Source organism: Crocuta crocuta, unplaced genomic scaffold (assembly GCF_008692635.1).
Source record: "Crocuta crocuta isolate KB4526 unplaced genomic scaffold, BGI_CrCroc_1.0 scaffold96, whole genome shotgun sequence".
In the NCBI taxonomy this organism is placed as follows: Eukaryota; Metazoa; Chordata; class Mammalia; order Carnivora; family Hyaenidae; genus Crocuta; species Crocuta crocuta.
In genome coordinates, this window is record NW_027531522.1 from 4,621,955 (window position 1) to 4,642,081 (window position 20,127).

At 41.2% G+C, this 20,127-nt stretch overlaps 1 protein-coding gene across 1 annotated transcript in view; it reads left to right on the forward strand.

Annotated features, from left to right (window-relative positions):
• Positions 1 to 20,127, forward strand: part of DNAJC1 (DnaJ heat shock protein family (Hsp40) member C1) — a 206,775-nt gene that overhangs the window by 185,772 nt on the left and 876 nt on the right. Inside the window, exons 12-13 of the mRNA XM_077772477.1 lie at positions 17,093 to 17,141; positions 18,256 to 18,506. Of these exons, the coding sequence (XP_077628603.1) occupies positions 17,093 to 17,141; positions 18,256 to 18,506 (300 nt within the window). The remainder of the gene's footprint in view (positions 1 to 17,092; positions 17,142 to 18,255; positions 18,507 to 20,127) is intronic.

Here is a 20,127-nt window from a genome sequence, read left to right on the forward strand (position 1 = left end):
GAGGGGGTTATGCTGAGCGAAATAAGTCAGGCAGAGAAGGACAAATATCATATGTTTGCACGTATAGGAGGATTAGGAGGAACTTGATGGAGGAACAAGGGGGAGAAGAAGGGCGGAAATGGTGGGGGAAAGGGAGAGAGGCAAACCATGAGAGACTCTTGAATGCTGACAAAAACTGAGGACTGATGGATGTGGGGGGAGGGGGGGAGGGGCATGGAGGAGGACACTTGTGGGGATGAGCACTGAGTGTTATGTGGAAACTAATTTGACAATAAAGTATTAAAAAAAAAAAATGGGGTTCTGAGGACAGTCTCTCAAATAGGTAATGTCGGAGCAGGGACACAAAGCAAGTGAAGGAACAAGGTTGTCTGGGAAAAATGTTCCAGGTAGAAGATATGGCACTTGCAAAAGCCCTGAGACCAAGGACATCCTTGGGTTGTGCAGAGTCCAGCATAGAGGCAATATGGCTGCCAGGGTGAGTAGGACAGGATCACAGAAGCTGAGGACAAGAGGCAGTGGAGGGCCAGATATGTTAGAGGACCTTGCTGGCCAGGGTGAAGATCCTGGATTCTACTCTGAGTGAGACGGTTAAAGCACTGGAACAATTTGAGCCAAGGAGTGCAAGATGTAAACAAGATATTTTGACTGCTTTGTGGAGAAGCCACTGTGGCAGGGAAAGTATGTGAAGGCAGGAAGGCAAGTCACGTAAGAGGCTATTTCTGTTGTTCTTGCAAAAGGTAATGGTAGCTTAGACCAAGGGTTATTGGGGGAGATGGGAAAAAGAGGTTGAACTCACTCAGGATATAATCTACCAAAAGCATATATAATATACCAAAGCACATACACACACCTAACTCCCCTCCCCCGCCACATACACACTGTAATCTTCAGAAGAACTGTGAACACAAATTATTGCCTCTGGATGTAGGGTCCATTGGTTTTCACATAATCCCTTGTTATTTACTGCTTTTTTTTTTTTTTTTTAAAGCTATGAACATGTATTACCTTAATTTTTAAAACTATTTTGAAAAATCTAAGAGGCTCCTGGGTGGCTCAATCGGTTAAGTGTCCGACTTCGGCTCAGGTCATGATCTCACAGTTCGTGGGTTCAAGCCCCCGCATCAGGATCTGTGCTGACAGCTAGCTCAGAGCCTGGAGCCTGCTTCAGATTCTGTGTCTCCCTCTTTCTCTGACCCTCCCCTGCTCATGCTGTCTCTCTCTCTCTCACACACACACAAATAAATAAAAACATAAAGAAAAAGAACTAAGGAAATAGAATATGTTACCTTTAATGTTTTCCTGTATCAGTGTATATATAAGCCTACCTTATTATTATTTTTTTTTTATTATAAAGGCTTTATTGATTTACAGAAATAGGAAAAACAATACTAAAATTTGTATGGAACTACAAAGGACACCAAGTAGCCAAAACAATCTTGAGAAAGAAGGACAAAACTGGAGGCATCACACTTCGTGATTGGAAAATAAACTACAAAGCAACAGTAATCAAACAGTGTGGTACTCACATAAAGAAGACAAATGGACAATGGAACGGAATAGAGAGCCCAGAAATAAATACACATATATACAGTTAACTGATCTTCAACAAGGATGCCAACTGTATACAACAAGGAAAGAGTAGCCTCTTCAGCAATGATGTTGGGAAAACTGGATATCCGCATGCAGGAAAATGAGACTGGATTCTTATACCTTGTAAAAGGTCAACTTAAAATGGATTAAAGAGTTAAACATAAGACCTGAAACTAAAACTCCTAGAAGAAAATAGGAGAAAGCATCATAACATTGGTCTTGGCAATGATTTCATTTATATAAAGCCCAGGCAACAAAAATAAACAAGTGGGACCATATCAAACTAAGAGGCAAAGAAAACAATTAAAAGAGTGAGAGATAATGTATGGAGTGGGAAAAAATATTTGCAAACCTTATATATGATAAAAAATTAATCTCTAAAATATATAAGGTTCTCTCCTACAACTCAATAACCGAAACATCTACATTACTTAATAAAGGTAATTTACATTACTTAATAAAGGTAATCAGGAAGTTAATGGAACATCTTTTTTTAAATGGTTAAGATGGGCACTTTTATTATTTCTTTTATTTTTCTGTCCAGAGAAAACATAGAAAAATTTAGACATTGGAGAAATAATAAGAATGAACAGGGGCACCTGGGTGGCTCAGTTGGTTAAGCATCCAACTTCAGCTCAGGTCGTGATCTCACAGTTTGTGAATTTGAGTCCTACATCAGACTCTGTGCTGACAGCTCAGAGCCTGGAGCCTGCTTCCGATTCTGTGTCTTCTCTCTCTCTGCCCCTCGCCTTCTCATGCTCTCTCTCTCCCCCAGACAGAGACCTCACAAAAAAAGAATTACAGGCCAATATCCCTGATGAACATGAATGCAGAATTTCTCAACAAGTTACTAGCTAAGTGAATTCAACAGCATATAAAAAGAATTATTCACCAGGATCAAATAGGATTCATTCCTGGGCTGTAGGACTGGTTCAATGTTCGCAAATCAATCAATGTGATACATCACATTAATAATAGAAAGGATAAGAACCATATGATCCTATCAACAGATGCAGAAAGCATTGGACAAAATTCAATATCCTTAACACCCTCTCTTAATAAAACCCCTCAAGGAAGTGAAAGGAGCATACTTAAACATCATAAAAGTCATATATGAAAAGCCCACAGCTAATATCATCCTCAACGGAGAAAAACTGAGAGCTTTCCCCCTGAGATCAGGAACACGACAGGGATGTCCACTCTCACCACTGTTGTCTAACATATTTTTAGAAGTCCTACCCTCAGCAGTCAGATAACAAAATGAAATAAAAGGTATCCAAATTGGCAAAGAAGAAGTCAAACTTTCACATTTCATAGATGACATGATACTCTACATGGAAATCCCAAAAGACTCCACCAAAAAGCTGTTAGAACTGCTACATGAATTCAGCAAAGTCACAGGATACAAAATAAATGTATAGAATCAGTTGCATTTCTATACACCAATAATGAAGCAACAGAAAAAACAAGAACTCAATCCCATTTATAATTGCACCAAGGACCATAGGAATAAATCTAACCAAAGATGTAAAAGATCTGTCTGCTGGAAAGTATAGAAAACTTATGAAGGAAATTGAAGATGACACAAAGAAATGGAAAAACATTCCATATCATGGATTGGAAGAATAAATATTGTTAAAATGTCATTAGTACCCAAAGCAATCTACACATTCAATGCAATCCCTATCAAAATAACACCAGCATTCTTCACAGAGCTAAAACAAACAATTCTAAAATTTATATGGAACCAAAAAAGGCCCCAAACAGCCAAAGTCATGTTCAAAATGAAAGCCAAGGTGGGAGGCATCACCATCCCAAACTTTAGCCTCTACTACAAAGCTGTAATCATCAAGACAGTATGGTATTGGCACAAAAACAGACACATAGACCAATGGAATAGAATAGAGAACCCAGAATTGGACCCACAAATGTATGGCCAACTGATGTTTGACAAAGCAGGAAGGAGTATCCAATGGAAAAAAGACAGTCTCTCCAATGGGAGAACTGGATAGCAATATGCAGAAGAATGAAACTGGACCACTTGCTTACCATAAACAAAAATAAACTCAAAATGGATGAAAGACCTAAATATGAGATAGGAAACATCAAAATCCTAGAGGAGAAGGCAGGCAACAACCTCTTTGACCTCAGCAACAGCAGTTTCTTGCTTGACACATCTCCAAAGGCAAGGGAACTAAAAAGCAAAAATGAACTCTTGGGACCTCACCAAGATAAAAAGCTTCTGCACTGAAAAGGAAACAATCGACAAAACAAAAAGGCAACCAATAGAATGGAAAAAGATATTTGCAAATGACATACCAGATAAAGGGTTAGTATCCAAAATCTATAAAGAACTTACCAAACTCGACACCTGAAAAACAATCCAGTAAAGAAGTGGCAGAAGATATGAATAGACACTTTTCCAAAGAAGACATCCAGATGGCCAACAGACACATGAAAAGATGCTCCACATCACTCATCATCCAGGAAATACAAGTCAAAACCACACTGAGATACCATCTCACACCAGTCAGAGTGGCTAAAATTAACATTTCAGGAAACAACAGACTCTGGCGAGGATGTGGAAAAACGGGCACCCTCCTACACTGTTGGTGGAAATGCAAACTGGTGCAGCCTCTCTGGAAATCAGTGTGGAGGTTCCTCAAAAAGTTAAAAATAGAACTACCTTACAACACAGCAATAACACTACCAGGAATTTATCCAAAGGATATAGGAGGGTTGATGCACAGGGGCACATGTACCCCAATGTTTATAGCGGCACTTTCAACAATAGCCAAATTATGGAAAGAGCCTAAATGTGCATCAACTGACGAATGGATAAAGAAGATGTGGTATTTATATATACAATGGAATATTACTCGGCAATGAGAAAGAAAGAAAGAAATGACATTTCCAGCAACATGGATGGAACTGGAGGGTATTATGCTAAGCGAAATAAGTCAGAGAAAGACAGATATTATATGTTTTCACTCATATGTGGAACTTGAGAAGCTTAATACCACAGGGGAAGGGGAAGGGAAAAAAATAGTTACAGAGAGGGAGGAAGGAAAACCATTAAAGAGTCTTAAATACAGAGAACAAACTGAGGATGGATGGGGGCGGGGAGGAGGAAATGGGTGATGGGCACTGAGGAAGGCACTTGTTAGGATGAGCACTGGGTGTTGTATTAAGTGACGAATCATGGGAATCTACCCTCAAAACCAAGAGCATATTGTATACACTGTATGTTAGCCAACTCGACAACAAATTATGTTTTAAAAGAAAATAAATAAGCATTAAAAAATAAGAAAAGAATGAACAGCACTGCTTTCTACCAGTGGGAAACATTTTTCAGGTAGCTTATTTAATGTTCAGATAACTGAGTGCCCTTTGTACTTGAAAGTTACAGTAGTTCTCAGTTATAATTAATGCTCAATTTATATAGAGAGTTGGCCAAAATTAAATACAACTAAATAAAAATAATGAACTTTAGTTACACAGTTATTATTATTAGAATAATACTTAAAATGTCATCAAATCAGCCAGAATTTGAAAAATAGGACTTGAGGATATCACTAGTAGTCATCATTTATTTTCTGAGTTATCTGAGGATGCCTTGAATTGAGGATACACTTTATATAGCTCAGAAAATTGGAAAATTCTTCCGCATATTGAGAGTTACATGGTGGCACATTTCTACTTTTCTGATCCTAATTGTGCCTATGGAATATAATTTTCATTTTACTATTTTAACTTTCTGTTACTTTCATCAATGTTTTCACTAGAAGGAATAAAACCTATTTTGGATTTTTTTCATCCATTCCAACCTATCCCATATGTCCCAGATTTGACTGTAGAGCCCCTATTTCATAAGAATTTTAAAGATAAATTTAGGCATAGCTATATTAAGAAGAAGGATTATAAAATGTGTTTCACTTGGAATCAGAACATGGGAAAACAAAATTTCCTACAATTCTACAATCCATGTAACTGTTAAAACACATGTATATTTTTTTTAATGTTTGTTTATTTTTGAGAGAGATGGAGCATGAGACTATATCTTCTGCAATTGCACATGATATAAAAGCAGAATGAGTAACTGAAATTTTCATTTTGGAATATGTGAGAATAACAACACTGAACAGTCAAGACTAAATAGGCACGTGAGCTATTGAAGTCATCCAGATCTAAGAGAGAGAGACAGATTTGGTGATGACCATGTCGCCTTCAATGTCATCTCTTTGCAGGCGACATGCTATATATAGAAAACCCTGATGACTCCACCAAATATGGTTAAGACTAATCAGTTATTTCAGTAAATTCGCAGGATACAAAATCAATACACAAAAATCAGTTGTATATCTGTATATAAACAATATAACAATATGCTATCGGAAAGAGAACTTAAAATTCCATCTACAATAGCATCAAAAAAATAAAATGCCAGGAATAAATTTAACAAAGGAGGTGAAAGACCTGCACACCAAAAACTATAAGACATTAGTGAAAGAAACTGAAGAGGACACAAAAACAGAAAATATTCTGTACTCACAGACTGGCAGAATAAATATTGTTAAAATGCCCATACTAGCCAAAGGGATCTACAGATCCAGTATAATCCCTATCAAAATTCCACTGGCATTTTTCACAGAAATAGAACAAACAATCCTAAAATTAGTATGGAACCCCAAAAGACCACCAGTAGCCAAAATAATCTTGAGAAGAACGAAGCTGGAGGCATCACACTTTCAGTTTCAAACTACATTACAAAGCTGTAGTAATCAAAACAGTATGGTACTAGCATAAAAACAGATGCACAGATTAATGGAACAGGGTAAGAGGCTACAATGATAAGCCCACACATATATGGTCAACTAATCTTTGGCAAAGAATATACAATGGGAAGGGGCAGTCCCTTCAATAAATGGTGCCTGGCAAACTAGACAGCACATGGAAAAGAATGAAATTAGACCCCTACACAAAAATCAACTCAAAATGGATTAAGAACTTGAAAGCCTGAAACCCATAAAACTTCTAGAAGAAAACATTGGGGTGGTAATCCCATTGACATCAATCTTAGTGATGATTTTTTGGATTTGACACCAAAAGTAAAGCAACAAAAGCAAAAGTAAACAGGTGGGACTACATCAAACTTAAAAGCTGCACAACAAGAAAACCATCAACAACATGGAAAAGAAACCTATGGAATTAGAGGAAATAATCTGCAAACCACATATCCAATAAGGAGCTAATATTTAAATATATAAGGAACTCCTATAATGCAATAGCAAAAAAAACAAAAAATGACAAGAGATAATGCTGGTGAAGATGTGGAGAAAAGAGGACACTGGTACACTGTTGGTGGGAATGTGAATTAGTACAGCCTTATGGAAGGCGGTTCCTTGAAAAATTAAAAACAGAATTACCAGGGTAACTGGGTGGCTCAGTTGGTCAAGCACTCCACTCTTGATTTCGACTCAGGTCATGATCTCACAGTTCATGCGTTTGAGCCCCATGTTGGGCTCTGTGCTATCAGCACAGAGCCTACCTGGGATTCTCTCTTTCTTCCTTTCTCCCTGCCCCCACATCAAAAATAAACAAACATTAAAAAAAAAAGTCACCTGGATGTTTAAAAAAAAAAAAATAGAGCTACCATATGATTCAGCAATCCCACTTCTGGCTATATATCCAAAGAAAGTAAATCATGATCTCGATGAGATAACCATATTCCATGTTCATAGCAGCATTATTCACAATTAGCCAAGATATGGAAACAACCTCAGTGTCTGTCAGATGAATAGATAATGAAAATGTGATTTTATTATATATGTGTGTACATACGCATACACATACATAAAGACACACACACACACACACACACACACACACACACAGGAATAATATCTAGCCAAAAAATAAAGTCAGACTCCTAGAAACAAATCATAGAAAAGTAGTTGGCTGGGACTAGAGGACGGGCAAAATAGGGAGAGGTTGGTAAAAGGCTACAAACTTTCAGTTATAAGCTGACTAGGGTCTGAGGATTTAATGTCTAGCATGATGACGACAGTTGCTAACACGGTGGTATATAATTAGAACTTGCTAAGAGAGTAGAACTTAAATGTTCTCACCAAAAAAAAAAAGAAACATATGAGGTGATGGATATGGTTAATTAACTCAGTGGGGGAAATTCTTTCACAGTGTGTATAAATATAAAATTATCATGTTGTGCACTTTAAATATCTTACCATTTTGGTACAGTTTTGTCAACTTTACCTAAACAAAACAAAACAGTAAATTCACATCCATGTAATTGAAGCCATCTAGATCCATGGGAGAAAAGTGGATTTAGTGAGGACTGTGCTCACTAAAAGATGATATTACTTTCCTGAGGTAACATGTTATCGTACTCAGGGACACCCTGGCCATTAAGCTTTATATTAGAACATCACTGGTTTAGAAACACCTTTATGTGCTTTGAATCATAAATAATATGCTGAGGAGGCCAAACTTGCCCCGAAGATTTTGTGATTATTGCCATATACATGTTTTCTCTGGAGACAAAAACTGGTGAAGAGAAATTCTCAACAAAAGGGGATCATTTGCAGTTATCATTGTCATACAACTGTTTAATGATACCAGGAAATATGAACTTGACAAGAGGCTAGGATATTAAAGGAACTGCTTTACCACATAGAATTGGAAAAGTGACCAGTTGTGCTTTGCTTTTTTCTAGTAAGTTCTAAGTTGCCTTTTAAGTGGGAGAAAAATATGGTTCAAAGATAACTGTGGTGACATCCCATTAGTTTCACTGTTAGATGCTAAGGATTTGAAGGACTCAGATTATAGCAGCTATTTGTTTTATGTGGTAGACAGGCCAGATTTTGATATATACTGTATTCAGAATTCTCCATCGGTGCAAGGAGGAACTAAACATGTATGCTCAAACCCACTCATGGATACCTTCTCTGGGAGAAGCCCTCCTAAGGTCAAAGCAAATATGAAACACTGAGCTCAGAAACTGGTCTTCAAAGGAGCCACAATTTGATTTGGCTTGTTTGTAGAGTGATTTCTGCACCAGGGCATTTTGTAAACAGTAGAGCATCTGTCAGCAATTAGTGGTTTCTAACAGCTCTGTGTGGTCAGGTAGAGAGAGGGAGTCCTACAAATACCACTCTGATCCAGAAATACTGGGCTTATCCAGACCTGCTCCCCGAGAAGCAACATCAGAGGCTTAACACAGGGGACAGAGGGGCATAGATATCACTAAAATAATTGAGCCATCCCCTGAACAGACATGCAAATAACAAGTGTGATTGGAGGTGGGGAGGTGGGGGTAGAGTAAGGGAAGACCAGTAACTAGAAGTGTTGCCATATATTATCTAACTGTTAAGTTTTCAACAAATATGATGAGCCATGGGGGTGCCTGGCTGGCTCAGTTGCAAAAGTGTGCAACTCTTGATCTTGGGTCATAAGTTCGAGCTCCACATTAGGTGTAGAGATTACCTAAAAATAATAAAAACTGAAAGGGAGAGAGGGAAAGGAAGGGAAAGAGGGAGGGAGGGAGGAAAGAAGGAAGGGAGGGAGGGAGGAAAGAAGGGAAGGGAGGGGAGGGGAGGAAGGAAGGAAGGAAGGAAGGAAGGAAAAGAGACAATTCAATAATGATTGGAAGCTTTAATACTCCCAATTTCAATAGTGAGTAGAACTAGACGGCAGACCAACAAGGAAGACTTGAACAATACAATACCAACTAGACCTGAAAGATCTCTCTAGAACACTTCATTCAGCAAGAGACTCTATGTTCTTCTCAAGGATGAATAAAACATTTTCTAGGACAGGCCATATGCTAGGTCAAACAAACCTCAATAAGTTTTTTTTTTTTAATTTTTTTTTATGTTTTATTTATTTCTAGGAGAGAGAGAGAGAGACAGCGTGAGCAGGGGAGGGTCAGAGAGAGAGGGAGTCACAGACTGAAACAGGCTCCAGGCTCTGAGCTGGCAGCACAGAGCCCGGCGCGGGGCTCGAATACACGAACCACAAGATCATGACCTAAGCGAAAGTCGGACGCGCAACCGACTAAGCCACCCAGGCGCCCCTCAGTAAGTTTAAAAGGATGGAAATAATGCAAAGTATGTTCTCTGATTCCAAAGGAATGAAATTAGAAATAAATTAGCCGGGGGAGGGGGAGTGGGAACATCAAAAAATATGTCAAAATTAAAGAGCGGACTCCTAAATAACCAATGAGTCAAAGAAGAAATTACAAGAAGAATCAAAATTCTTAAACATGAATGAAAATGAAGACCTAAGGCACCAGAGCTTAGGGAATGCAGCTAATGCAGTGCATAGGGGGAAGTGTATACCTTTAAGTACCTTGATTAAGAAAGAAGAAAGATCCCAAAGCTACTCTTCTACCTTAAGGCACTGGAAAAATAACAAACTGCACTTAAAACAAGCAGAGGAAAGGAAATAATCAACAGAGCAGAAATTAAATAGAGACTAGAAAATCAATAGAGAAAAGTCAGTGAATTCAAAGTTGATGCTTTGAAAATAGCAATAAAATTAACATTTAGCTAGATTGACCAACGGGGAAGAAAGGACTCAAATTGCTAGAATCAGAAATGAAAAAAAAAAGACATGACTACCAACCTTATAGAAATAAAAAGGGCTTTGTTAAGGAATACTATGTCAGAAACAAGTATATGCCAAGAAATTAGATCTATTAATGCTGTTTTACTTATTGATTTTGAAAGAGAGCGAGCATGAGCAGAAGAGGGACAGAGAGAGAAAGAGAATCTCAAGCAGGATCCACACTGTCAGCACAGAGCCCAATCTGGGGCCGGAACTACAAACTGTGAGATCATGACCTGAGCAGAAATCAAGAGTCAGATGCTTAACCGACTGAGCCACCCAGGTACCACAGATAGCTATTTTTCTAATAGATATTGATGAAATGGACACATTCCTAGAAAGACAAACTATTAAAACTGAATCAAGAAGAAATAGACAATTGGAATTATAACAAGTGTAGAAACTGAACTAGTGATTTAAAAATCTACCTACAAAGAAAAGCCCAGATCCAGAGGGCTTCACCACTAAATTCTACCAAACGTTTAAAGAATACTAGTACTTTACAAAATCTTGTAAAAATAGAAGAGAGTGGGGCGCCTTAGTGGCTCAGTCAGTTGAGCCTCCAGCTTCAGCTCAGGCCATGATCTCACAATCTGTGAGTTTGAGCCCCATGTCAGGCTCTGCACTGACAGCTCAGAGCCTTGAGCCCGCTTTCAGATTCTGTGTCTCCCTCTCTCCCTGCTCCTCCCCTGCTAGTGCGCGCGCTCTCTCTCTCTCTCTCTCTCAAAGTAAATAAAAACATTTTAAAAAGAGAGAGTGAATACTTCCCAACTTATCTTATGAAGCCAGTATTATCCTTATGCCAAACCAGAAAATTACAAGAAAACTATAGGCTAATTTTTTTTATGAATATGAATGCAAAAATCCTCAACAAAATACAACAAACTAAATCCAGCAAGTTATAAAAATAATTTCAGGGGTGCCTGGGTGGCTCAGTCGGTTGAGCATATGATTTCGGCTCAGGTCATGATCTCTCAGTTAGTGGGTTCGAGCCCTGCATCGGGCTCTGTGCTGACAGCTCAGAACCTGAAGCCTGTTTCAGATTCTGTGTCTCCCTCTCTCTCTGCCCCTCCCCTGCTCGCACTCTCTCTCTGTCTCTCAAAATAAAATAAAGACATTTAAAAAAAAATTTTTTTAAGAAAATAATCATTTGATTCCCTGATCAAACAGGATTTAACTCAAGAATGCAAAGGTGATTCAACAGCTGAAAATCAATCATTAAGGACATTGTATCAGTAGAATAAAAAAACAAATATCACAAAACCATCTCAATAGAAGCATATGACAAAAACCAGCATGCTTGCATGATAAAAACACTCAACAAATTAGGAATAAAAGGGACTACCTCGACCCAATAGTGTCTACTAAAATCCCATAGTTAACATCATGCTTACTGGTGTAAGAGGGGATATTTTCCTGAGAAGATAAGGCAGAAGACAAGGATGACTACTCTCACTACTTCTTTCAACATTGAACTACAGGTCTAGTTGAGGCAGTTAGGCAAGAAAAAGAAATAAGATTGAAAAGGAAGAAGTAGGGGCGCCTGGGTGGCTCAGTCAGTTAAGCGTCCGACTTCGGCTCAGGTCATAATTTCACAGTTCGTGGTTTCGAGCTCTGAGCCCGCATCACGTTCTGTGCTGACAGCTAGCTCGGAGCCTGGAGCCTGTCTTCAGATTCTGCGACTCCCTCCCTCTCTGACCCTCCCCTGCTCATGCTGTCTCTGTCTCTCTCTCAAAAATAAATAAAACATTAAAAAAAATTTTTTTTAAAGAAAGTAAAAAGATAACCCATAGAAAGGGAGAAAATATTTGCAAATCATTCATCTGATAAAGGGCTTTTATCCAAAATATATAAAGAGCTCTTTACAACTCAATAATAAGAGAAATCACCCAAATAAAAACTGGAGAAAGGATCTGAATAGACATTCTCCAAAGAAGTTATAAAAACAGCCAGTAAACACATGAAAAAATGTTCAATATCATTAGTCATTAGGGAAATGCAAACCAAAAGCACAAGATACTACTTCACACCCACTAAGATGGCTAGAATCAAAAAGTTGGATAATAACAAATGTTTGCCAAGATGTAGAAAAATCAGAAGCTTCATACACTGCTGGTGTAAATATAAAATGGTGCAGCCATATTGGAAAACAGTGTGGCAGTTCCTCAAAAAGTTAAACATAGAGTTACCATATGTCTCCACAGTTCGACTCCTAGGTATATACCCAAGATAAATGAAAACATTTTGCCCAAGCAAAAACTTATACACAAATGTTTATAGCAGCATTATTCATAATAGCCAAAAAGACTGAAACAACACAAATGTTTATCAAGTGATGGATGGATAAACAAAGTGTGGTATATTCATACAGTGGAATATTATTCAGCAAAAAGGAATGAAGTACTGATATATACTACAACTTGGATGAACCTGGAAAACATTATGCTCAGGGAAAGAAGCCAGCCACAAAAATCTATATATATGATTCCATTCATATGAAAGTCCAGAACAGGAAAATCCATGGAGACAGAAAGTAGATCTGTAGTTGTTTATTGCTTGGTGGGTGATGGGGGAGGGTGAAGGATGATACCTAGAAGGTTTAGGTTTCTTTCTGAAGTAATGAAAATGTTCTAAAGTTGGCCATGATGACGGTTATACATATCAATATACTAAAACCACTGAATTGTACACTTCAAGTGGGTAAATTGTATGGTATGTGAATTATATCTCAGTTAAGCTATTTATTTTTTTTTTAGAAAAAACAAGGGAGATCTTTGTATACTGTTCTGTAATAATCTCTAAAATAATCTCCATGTTTTGTTAAATAAGAAAACAAGTCCAAGAAAAAAAAGAAGTCTTTCACATCTTATATGTAGTGGCATTACTTGAATCTCTAAGTGTGTTTAGGGCGCCTGGGTGGCTCAATCAGTTAAGCATCTCTTTTTTTTTTAATTTTTTAAATGTTTTTTTATTTATTTCTGAGAGAGAGTCACAGCTTGAGCAGGGGAGGGGCAGAGAGAGAGGGAGACACAGAATTGGAAGCAGGCTCCAGGCTCTGAGCTAGCTGTCAGCACAGAGCCTGACACAGGGCTCAAACCCATGAATCATGAGATCATGACCTGACCCAAAATCGGAGACTGAGCCACCCAGACACTCCTAAGCATCTGACTCTTGATTTGAGCTCAGGTCATGATCTCACAGGTTCATGAGATCAAGCCCCACAGTGGGCCCTGCGCTGAGCGTGTGAAGCCTGCTTGGGATTCTCTCTCTCCCTCTCTCTCTGCCCCTCCCCTGCTTGAACTCATGCACTCTTACTCTCTCTCTTTCAAAATAAGCAAGTAAAATTCATAGAACTATGTGACAAAAGAGAAAAAGATAGTTTTGTTGTATGATATTAAAAAATTAAATCTTAAAAAAAAAAAAAAAAAGAACTTGAAAGAGAATAAGGATTGTCAACAGAGTTAGTCACCCTGGTAGTGAACATCAGGGAAGTCTTCAAGAAGAAAGTTACACTTGAGAGTACCTTGAAGGATGGTTTGGCTCTAGAGAAAGAGAGATTTAAGGGGAGGTTTGATGAAGAAGGAAAATCATTTCGGGCAACATTAAGGATGGGCAGAAAGTACAAGGTGGGGAAATTTCTGACACTCTGGGGGGAGCATTAATTATTCAGTTCTGCTCAGAGCAAAGCTACCTATAGGAAAGAGAACAGACCACAAATCGTGGGTCGCTTTGCATGTCTGGTTAAGAATTAAACATTATACAATCAGGGATGAGCCATGAAAGGAATCTGATCAAAACTCTGCCTTAGGGGTTTTATCCTATAAAAATTATGAGTAAATAGGAGTCCAGTTAGAAGGCTGTTACATTCATTCAGCCAAGGGAGAACGAGGTACTACGGGAGGTGTGACTGGGGAAAGAAGAGAACAGATGGGGTTGATGTTGTAGAGAACACAGCAGCTGGCTGGGGAGGGAAAAAAAGGTCCAAAACCTGACTCAGGTTGTGAGCCTGGGTGACTGGGAGGGTAGCACTGTCAAGAAAAGGAAGCAAAAGCAGAGAAGTCGGTAAGTTTAGTTTGAGGAACTAGAAAAGCTCTAAATAAGAGATTTAGTGGCTGTTAAAGAGGCAGAGCAGAAGGAGAACATCGCCCATTTCTTCATCGATAAGAGATTTGGATTCTGAAGGCAGTATGTTACAGTGATTGAAAGCAAAGATTTTAGAACCCAACTTGCCTGTGTCCTGCTACCCATTAGCCTTTTAATCTTGGATGTGTTACTTATGCCCTCTGGGCCTCGGATTCTGTAAAATGGAGGTAATAATTATATATCTACCTAACACGGCTGCTGTGAGGAATATTTGTACAGATACATATCTTAGAACAATGCTGGGTACAAAGAAAGCTTATTTATTGTTGTATTAAGTCTTTTTCGACCTGATGATCCACTGTTGCTGTATGGTCAATGGCTGTGATACTTCCATTCCAAGGTAGAGGTCAGGGCTAGAGATACAGGTTAATCATTCCTTTTCTAAAGTATTATTGAACCCGTAGTAAGAGATACCAAAGGAGAAAATGGAAAGGACACATGAATGGCAAAGACAGAATGTGGGGGAGCATTATATAGGGTGGGGGGTGGGATGAGCAGTGAAGGAACATTCAGAGAAAGAGAAAGCCAAAAGGAGTAGAAAAGACAGCTAAAGGGAAGATTGTCTTCTGGAGTGGAGGCCACTTGAGCTCAGTGTGAAGAATTATGGGACAGAGCTGATGGACAGGGAAAAAGTGAAGAGGAAAGCAAAGGAAATTAGGGGCACCTGGGTAGCTCCGTCGGTTAAGTGTCCTCCAGCTCAGGTCATGATCTCACAGTTTGTGAGTTCGAGCCCCGCATCTGGCTCTGGGCTGACAGCTCAGAGCCTGGAATCTGCCTCCAATTCTGTGTGTGTGTGTCTCTCTCTCTGCCCCTCCTCCACTCACACTCTCCCTCTCAAAAATAAATGTTAAAAAAATTTTTTTAAAGAAAAGAAAGAAAAGGAAATTGATAGATGGAGCATAGTTCTAGGAAAATTCAAGAGGAAGGAAGATAATTTCTTGATTTGGGATAAAAGATAGGAAGGGTATAAAGTGATGTAATCAGAATTTTGAGTTGAGAAAGTAGGAAGGCAAGGAGGCTCATGCTGGAGAACTCCCTTTTTTCTCATATTAAATAAGAAACAAGGTTATCTGGAAAGAGAAAGGAAGGTAGGGAATAAAACCGGAGAGTGTTTCTAAGTAGCTTTAGATATTTTCTCTAATTCTGTCCTTTGTATGAATGAAAAACAAATGATCCATGTCAATTATAATAGGTAGTATTTACTGAGCCTTTAATATCTGCTCAGTATCCTTCTAAGAGCTTATTTCAAATTTAAAACCTAATAGGCAAATAGTATTACTAGCATTATAATACCTAGTACTAGGTATTATACTACCGAGGATAATGCTTGACATGGAGAAAGGGTTGGAAATTGCTCAAGATCACCAAGGTAAGAAGAGGTTGGACCAAGACAAGTCTACCTGAGTTCTTAACAATCATGCTTTCTGAGGTTTTATTTTCAAATCTTATTAAAGCACTGAAACATTGATTCAAGAATATGCATGCATTAATGGGCTGGAGTACAAAGTGTAGAAAAATAGTTCACGTATACAGTGGCACTGATTTTAATACAGTTAACATTTCTTTTTAATTTTTTTAATGTTCATTTATTATTTGAGAGACAGAGCGTAAGCAGGGGAGGGGCAGAGAGAGAGGGAGACACAAAATCTGAAGCAGGCTTCAGGATCTGAGCTGTCAGCACAGAGCCCAACGCAGGGCTCAAACTCATGAACCACAAGATCATAACCTGAGCCAAAGTCAGACGCTTAATCGACTGAGCCACCCAGGTGCCCCTAAAGTTAACATTTGAAGTAAGTGGGGAAAGGATGGCTTGACTGATAAATTCATTGGGCAATTAACCATTTTTAATTTTTTTAATTAATTTTGAACCTGTATTTTAAGAAATCACAACAGTGCTTGTCAGTGGCACAGTAGCAATTAAGGGCAGAAGAGAACTTTCTGGGATAACAGGAATGTTCCATAATTTGATTAAAATTAGAGTGGTTATAGAGGTTTTTTTTCAGTCAAAACCCATTAAATTGTACATTTAAAATCTGTACATTGAATTGTATGTAAATTTTATGTCACTTTCAAAAAGAGAAATCCATATGTAGATCTCCAAGACACTGTTAAATGAAAAAGCAAGGTATAGAAGGAGACATATGATGTGATACCATTTATAGAGAGAAAAAAGAAGTAACTCCCCCTGAACACAACTGTTTCTGTGGACCTGCACTCATGTCTGTAAAAGTCTCATGGGCTTGGGATTAACTTCCCTGCTCTTCTCGTGTTCGTCTTCTATGCTCTTGCGGTTTCTTGAATGCAAAGAAAAGACAGACTTTTATGTTCTAACAATTGGTTATGAGTAAATTTCTCCACCGTTTCTAATACTCATTGGTATAATATTCTCTGTTGAAGGAGGATATTCTTTTAGCAAACCCTAACTAAAAACCATGACCTGTCTGTATAGTATTATTTGAAAAAGCAGCCTAGTGGGATGGTGGTCAGGTGATCCGAGTTCTTGTTCTGACCCTGCCACTGATGAGCTGGATATTTTGGAGCCAGCCATTTCATCATTCTGGTCTTCAGTTCCCTTGGTAGTAAACTAAATGAGTGGATGGACGAGTGAGGGTCCTTCCAGACCTAAGATTCAGTAAACCCGTATCATTCACAGGGCCCTTACATGAAATGGGTCACCTGACCTACAAAAGATGTGTGGAAAGTAAGATTTTGTTTGTTTTACATTTTGGAACAGGTGACAACGAAAGCCAAGCAACTGAAGGATTCTGTTACCTGCTCCCCAGGTGAGTTGGCACCCTCTTCATCCCACTGAGCTAACGCGATCTCTTCAATATAAATCCCTTTTATAAGGGTGGACTTCATAAGTTTAAAAACTATAAAAACCTTGTTCTTTGCTAGTACCGGGCGGAGGGGCGGGCAGGGGGAAGCACTCTCCACGCCGCGCAAACGCACAGTGNTCTGCATTTCTCAAAACACGTTATCCTCCAAGACTCACTGGAATTTTGCTAGAGTCTCCATTCTGTTTACTTGGAACCAGGAAGAAAGTACTTCCCAAAACCTTCCAACTTAAATACAGGCCCCGAAGACAGCAATGTGGGTGAGCAAGCCCAGAGATCTCAAAAAGCCGTCCCCGGCAAGGAGTCCACGTGGGGCTCCGCAGGCTCCCGGAAAGAGGGCATTTCCAGATTCCTGTTCTACTAACCCAATTATTTGTTGGCACAGGTAAAGTAGGCAATGAGAGGCTCTTCCTCCAAGACACTCTAAAAAGTGTATTCTGGAAAAGGCAGTGAGTGGGGTGTAGACTGTTGCACAGATAGGGATCTTACTAGAGCATTGGTGGAGGGGGGTACAGAGTGACCAGAACAGGAGATGTGTGGTTGGACATTCAGGGCCATCCCTGAGGTGGCACCTGGGAGACCGTCTGTTTGCTCTTTACTGTCCAACATGGCGGCACCGGAAGCAGCTGGGGGCCGACGGCAGCCCCGCGGCGTCCGTGCCTCGCCTACAACGGTGAGCACCGCGTGGGGTTTGGCAGATTATTTCAGCCTCACTAACGGAATGAATAACGGTTCTGGGTCACAGAGAACAACCTTCCTCACCTAAGAAGTGGCAGCGAGCCACTTTGCATTCTTTGGTCACAACCTGATTCTGTACGTGACTCACAGTCCCTCGGTGTGTTCGAAGGGCAGAGACTTGGAATCAGACAGAACGGGATTCAAATCCCACCTCCGCTGCTTTCTGAGACTGATTTTTGCCGTCTGTAGAATTACGATAATGATACCTATCTTTCTAGAATAGCGTGAACGTTAAGCGAAGTAATACATGCCCAGCGCCTCCCACGCCGCCTGCGCTGACCTCGCCGGCCCACCGTGTGGTAAAACGTGTCCTTCCTCACAGGAATGGTCAGACTCGCGGAACTCAAGTCAACGGCCCAGAGAGCNAGAGGGAAGCGGCAGAAGGACTTCGAGGTTTCGGAGCACAGCGGGTCCAGCGACGAGGAGGGCCGGAGGAGAGAGAGAACTCGCGCCGCCGACGAGCCATGGACTCAGAGTCAACAGAAACTTCTGGAATTAGCGTTACAGCAGTACCCAAAGGGAGCCTCTGAGCGCTGGGACAAAATAGCCAAATGTGTCCCGTCCAAGAGTAAGGTGGGTGAGGCGGGGAAGGAACGAGCCCTGTGTGGCCTCTGCCTAATTCTGCCCCTTACACACCCCCCTGTCTGCAGCTGTCGGCGTCACCTTCCAGGGCGTTCTCCTGAGCGCGCGTGAACCCGTGCTCGGGGTTCCTTAGTGTGTATACATGAGGCCAAGATTCCAAGGTGACCGTACAGACCAGTTGATTCTTCTCAGAGAAAGTTCCATGAGAGAACGTAAATTTCACCCACGACAAGCCTGCCAACCTTCCGGAGCATTTGCTCCAATCTGGCAGTTTGAGAGGAACACGGGGGGGTGTGGGGGGGTCCTGGGCCGCACCCCTCACCCTCGCACCCTCGTCCCCGGGGCTGCGGCAGACCCTCCCTCTCCCTCGATGGGCCTTTGCCCGAGGGCGAGGGTGTGGCGGCCTGTGCCGCGCTAGTCACCCGGTCCACAGTGCCCATCACTCTGGACTCAGCAGTCGCACCGGGGGCGAGAGGCTCTGGGAGGGGGGGCGCGGGCGGGTCCCGGGCAGGGGTGACGTTTAGGGTTCAACCCACCCTGCAGCCTTGACTGTACTTTAACTCGTTGCCCGGCCTTCAGCTCTCAGTACCCGCTTAAATGCACCCGCAGATAGTTCTCAGCTGGGCGGGCAGAGGGGTGCCCGGTGGAGGGCCAGCGCCCACCCCAGCCTTGCCTGCCGGCCGCGGTCACCCGGGAGCGCAGCGGGTGGGCCGGCCCCCGTCTCCTGGGTTTCTTCCCTGTTCGCTGTCCTCCGGGTCCGAGGCACCAGGAACCCGGGGGAAGCAGGAGGAGCAGTCTCTTCCGCCTTCTGTGCCCGTCACTCCGTAGCCTCTGGGCACAATGATGTTCATTTGCATTCTTTTTTTTTTTTAATTGAAATTCTATGTTGGAAAATCTAGCTTGTGGCCATGAGTGGCCCCGTGCGCGCAGGTCTAGTTAATCTATCACCTACTTTAAGATGGAGTTGAGAATTCCCGGGGAGAAAAATAAGCCATTAGCAGTTGATCTATTTGAGAACCGCAGAGCCCCCAGCCTCTCCAGCCGGTTTGCCAGAAGTAATTATTTCCCCTGAATTTCTCTAGCATCTGTCAGGACACAGGCATCTACATGTGTGATGAATTGACACTGGCTTAAAATGAAGGAGCTGGAACCGTGGATTCCTAAGGAGAGAACATTCAGAAACTCATTGCCTCGGGGCTTGGAAACCCTCCTGTTTGAACCAGAAATGAGCAGCACTTTTATTGTCCTGCAAGTGTTCCCTTTAAGCCTTGACATTAGAGCCAGGGCCCGGAGAGGTCGCCTGCTAGGGAGCCAGTCCCTGTAAGTGGCCTGTAGGCCACGGGAGGTGCTGGGCCTGAAGAAGGGGACTTTGCCCAAGGCGTTCTGGGTCCTGTGGTCCCCGGTGCAGTCCCGGAGGGGCCACGGGGCGGGGGGGGGGGGGCCNGCAAGTAATGGCCGGGGACCCAGATGGGCACTTGCTAGAAGCAGCTCGCCCGGCACTCGGGAGCTAGAATCCCAGCAAGGGCGTGAACTCCTGGTCCCTCGCTGCTAAAAGCACCCCCAGGGAGCAGCAGCCATTTTGCACGAGGCCCTGAGTTAGTGACGGCCTCCG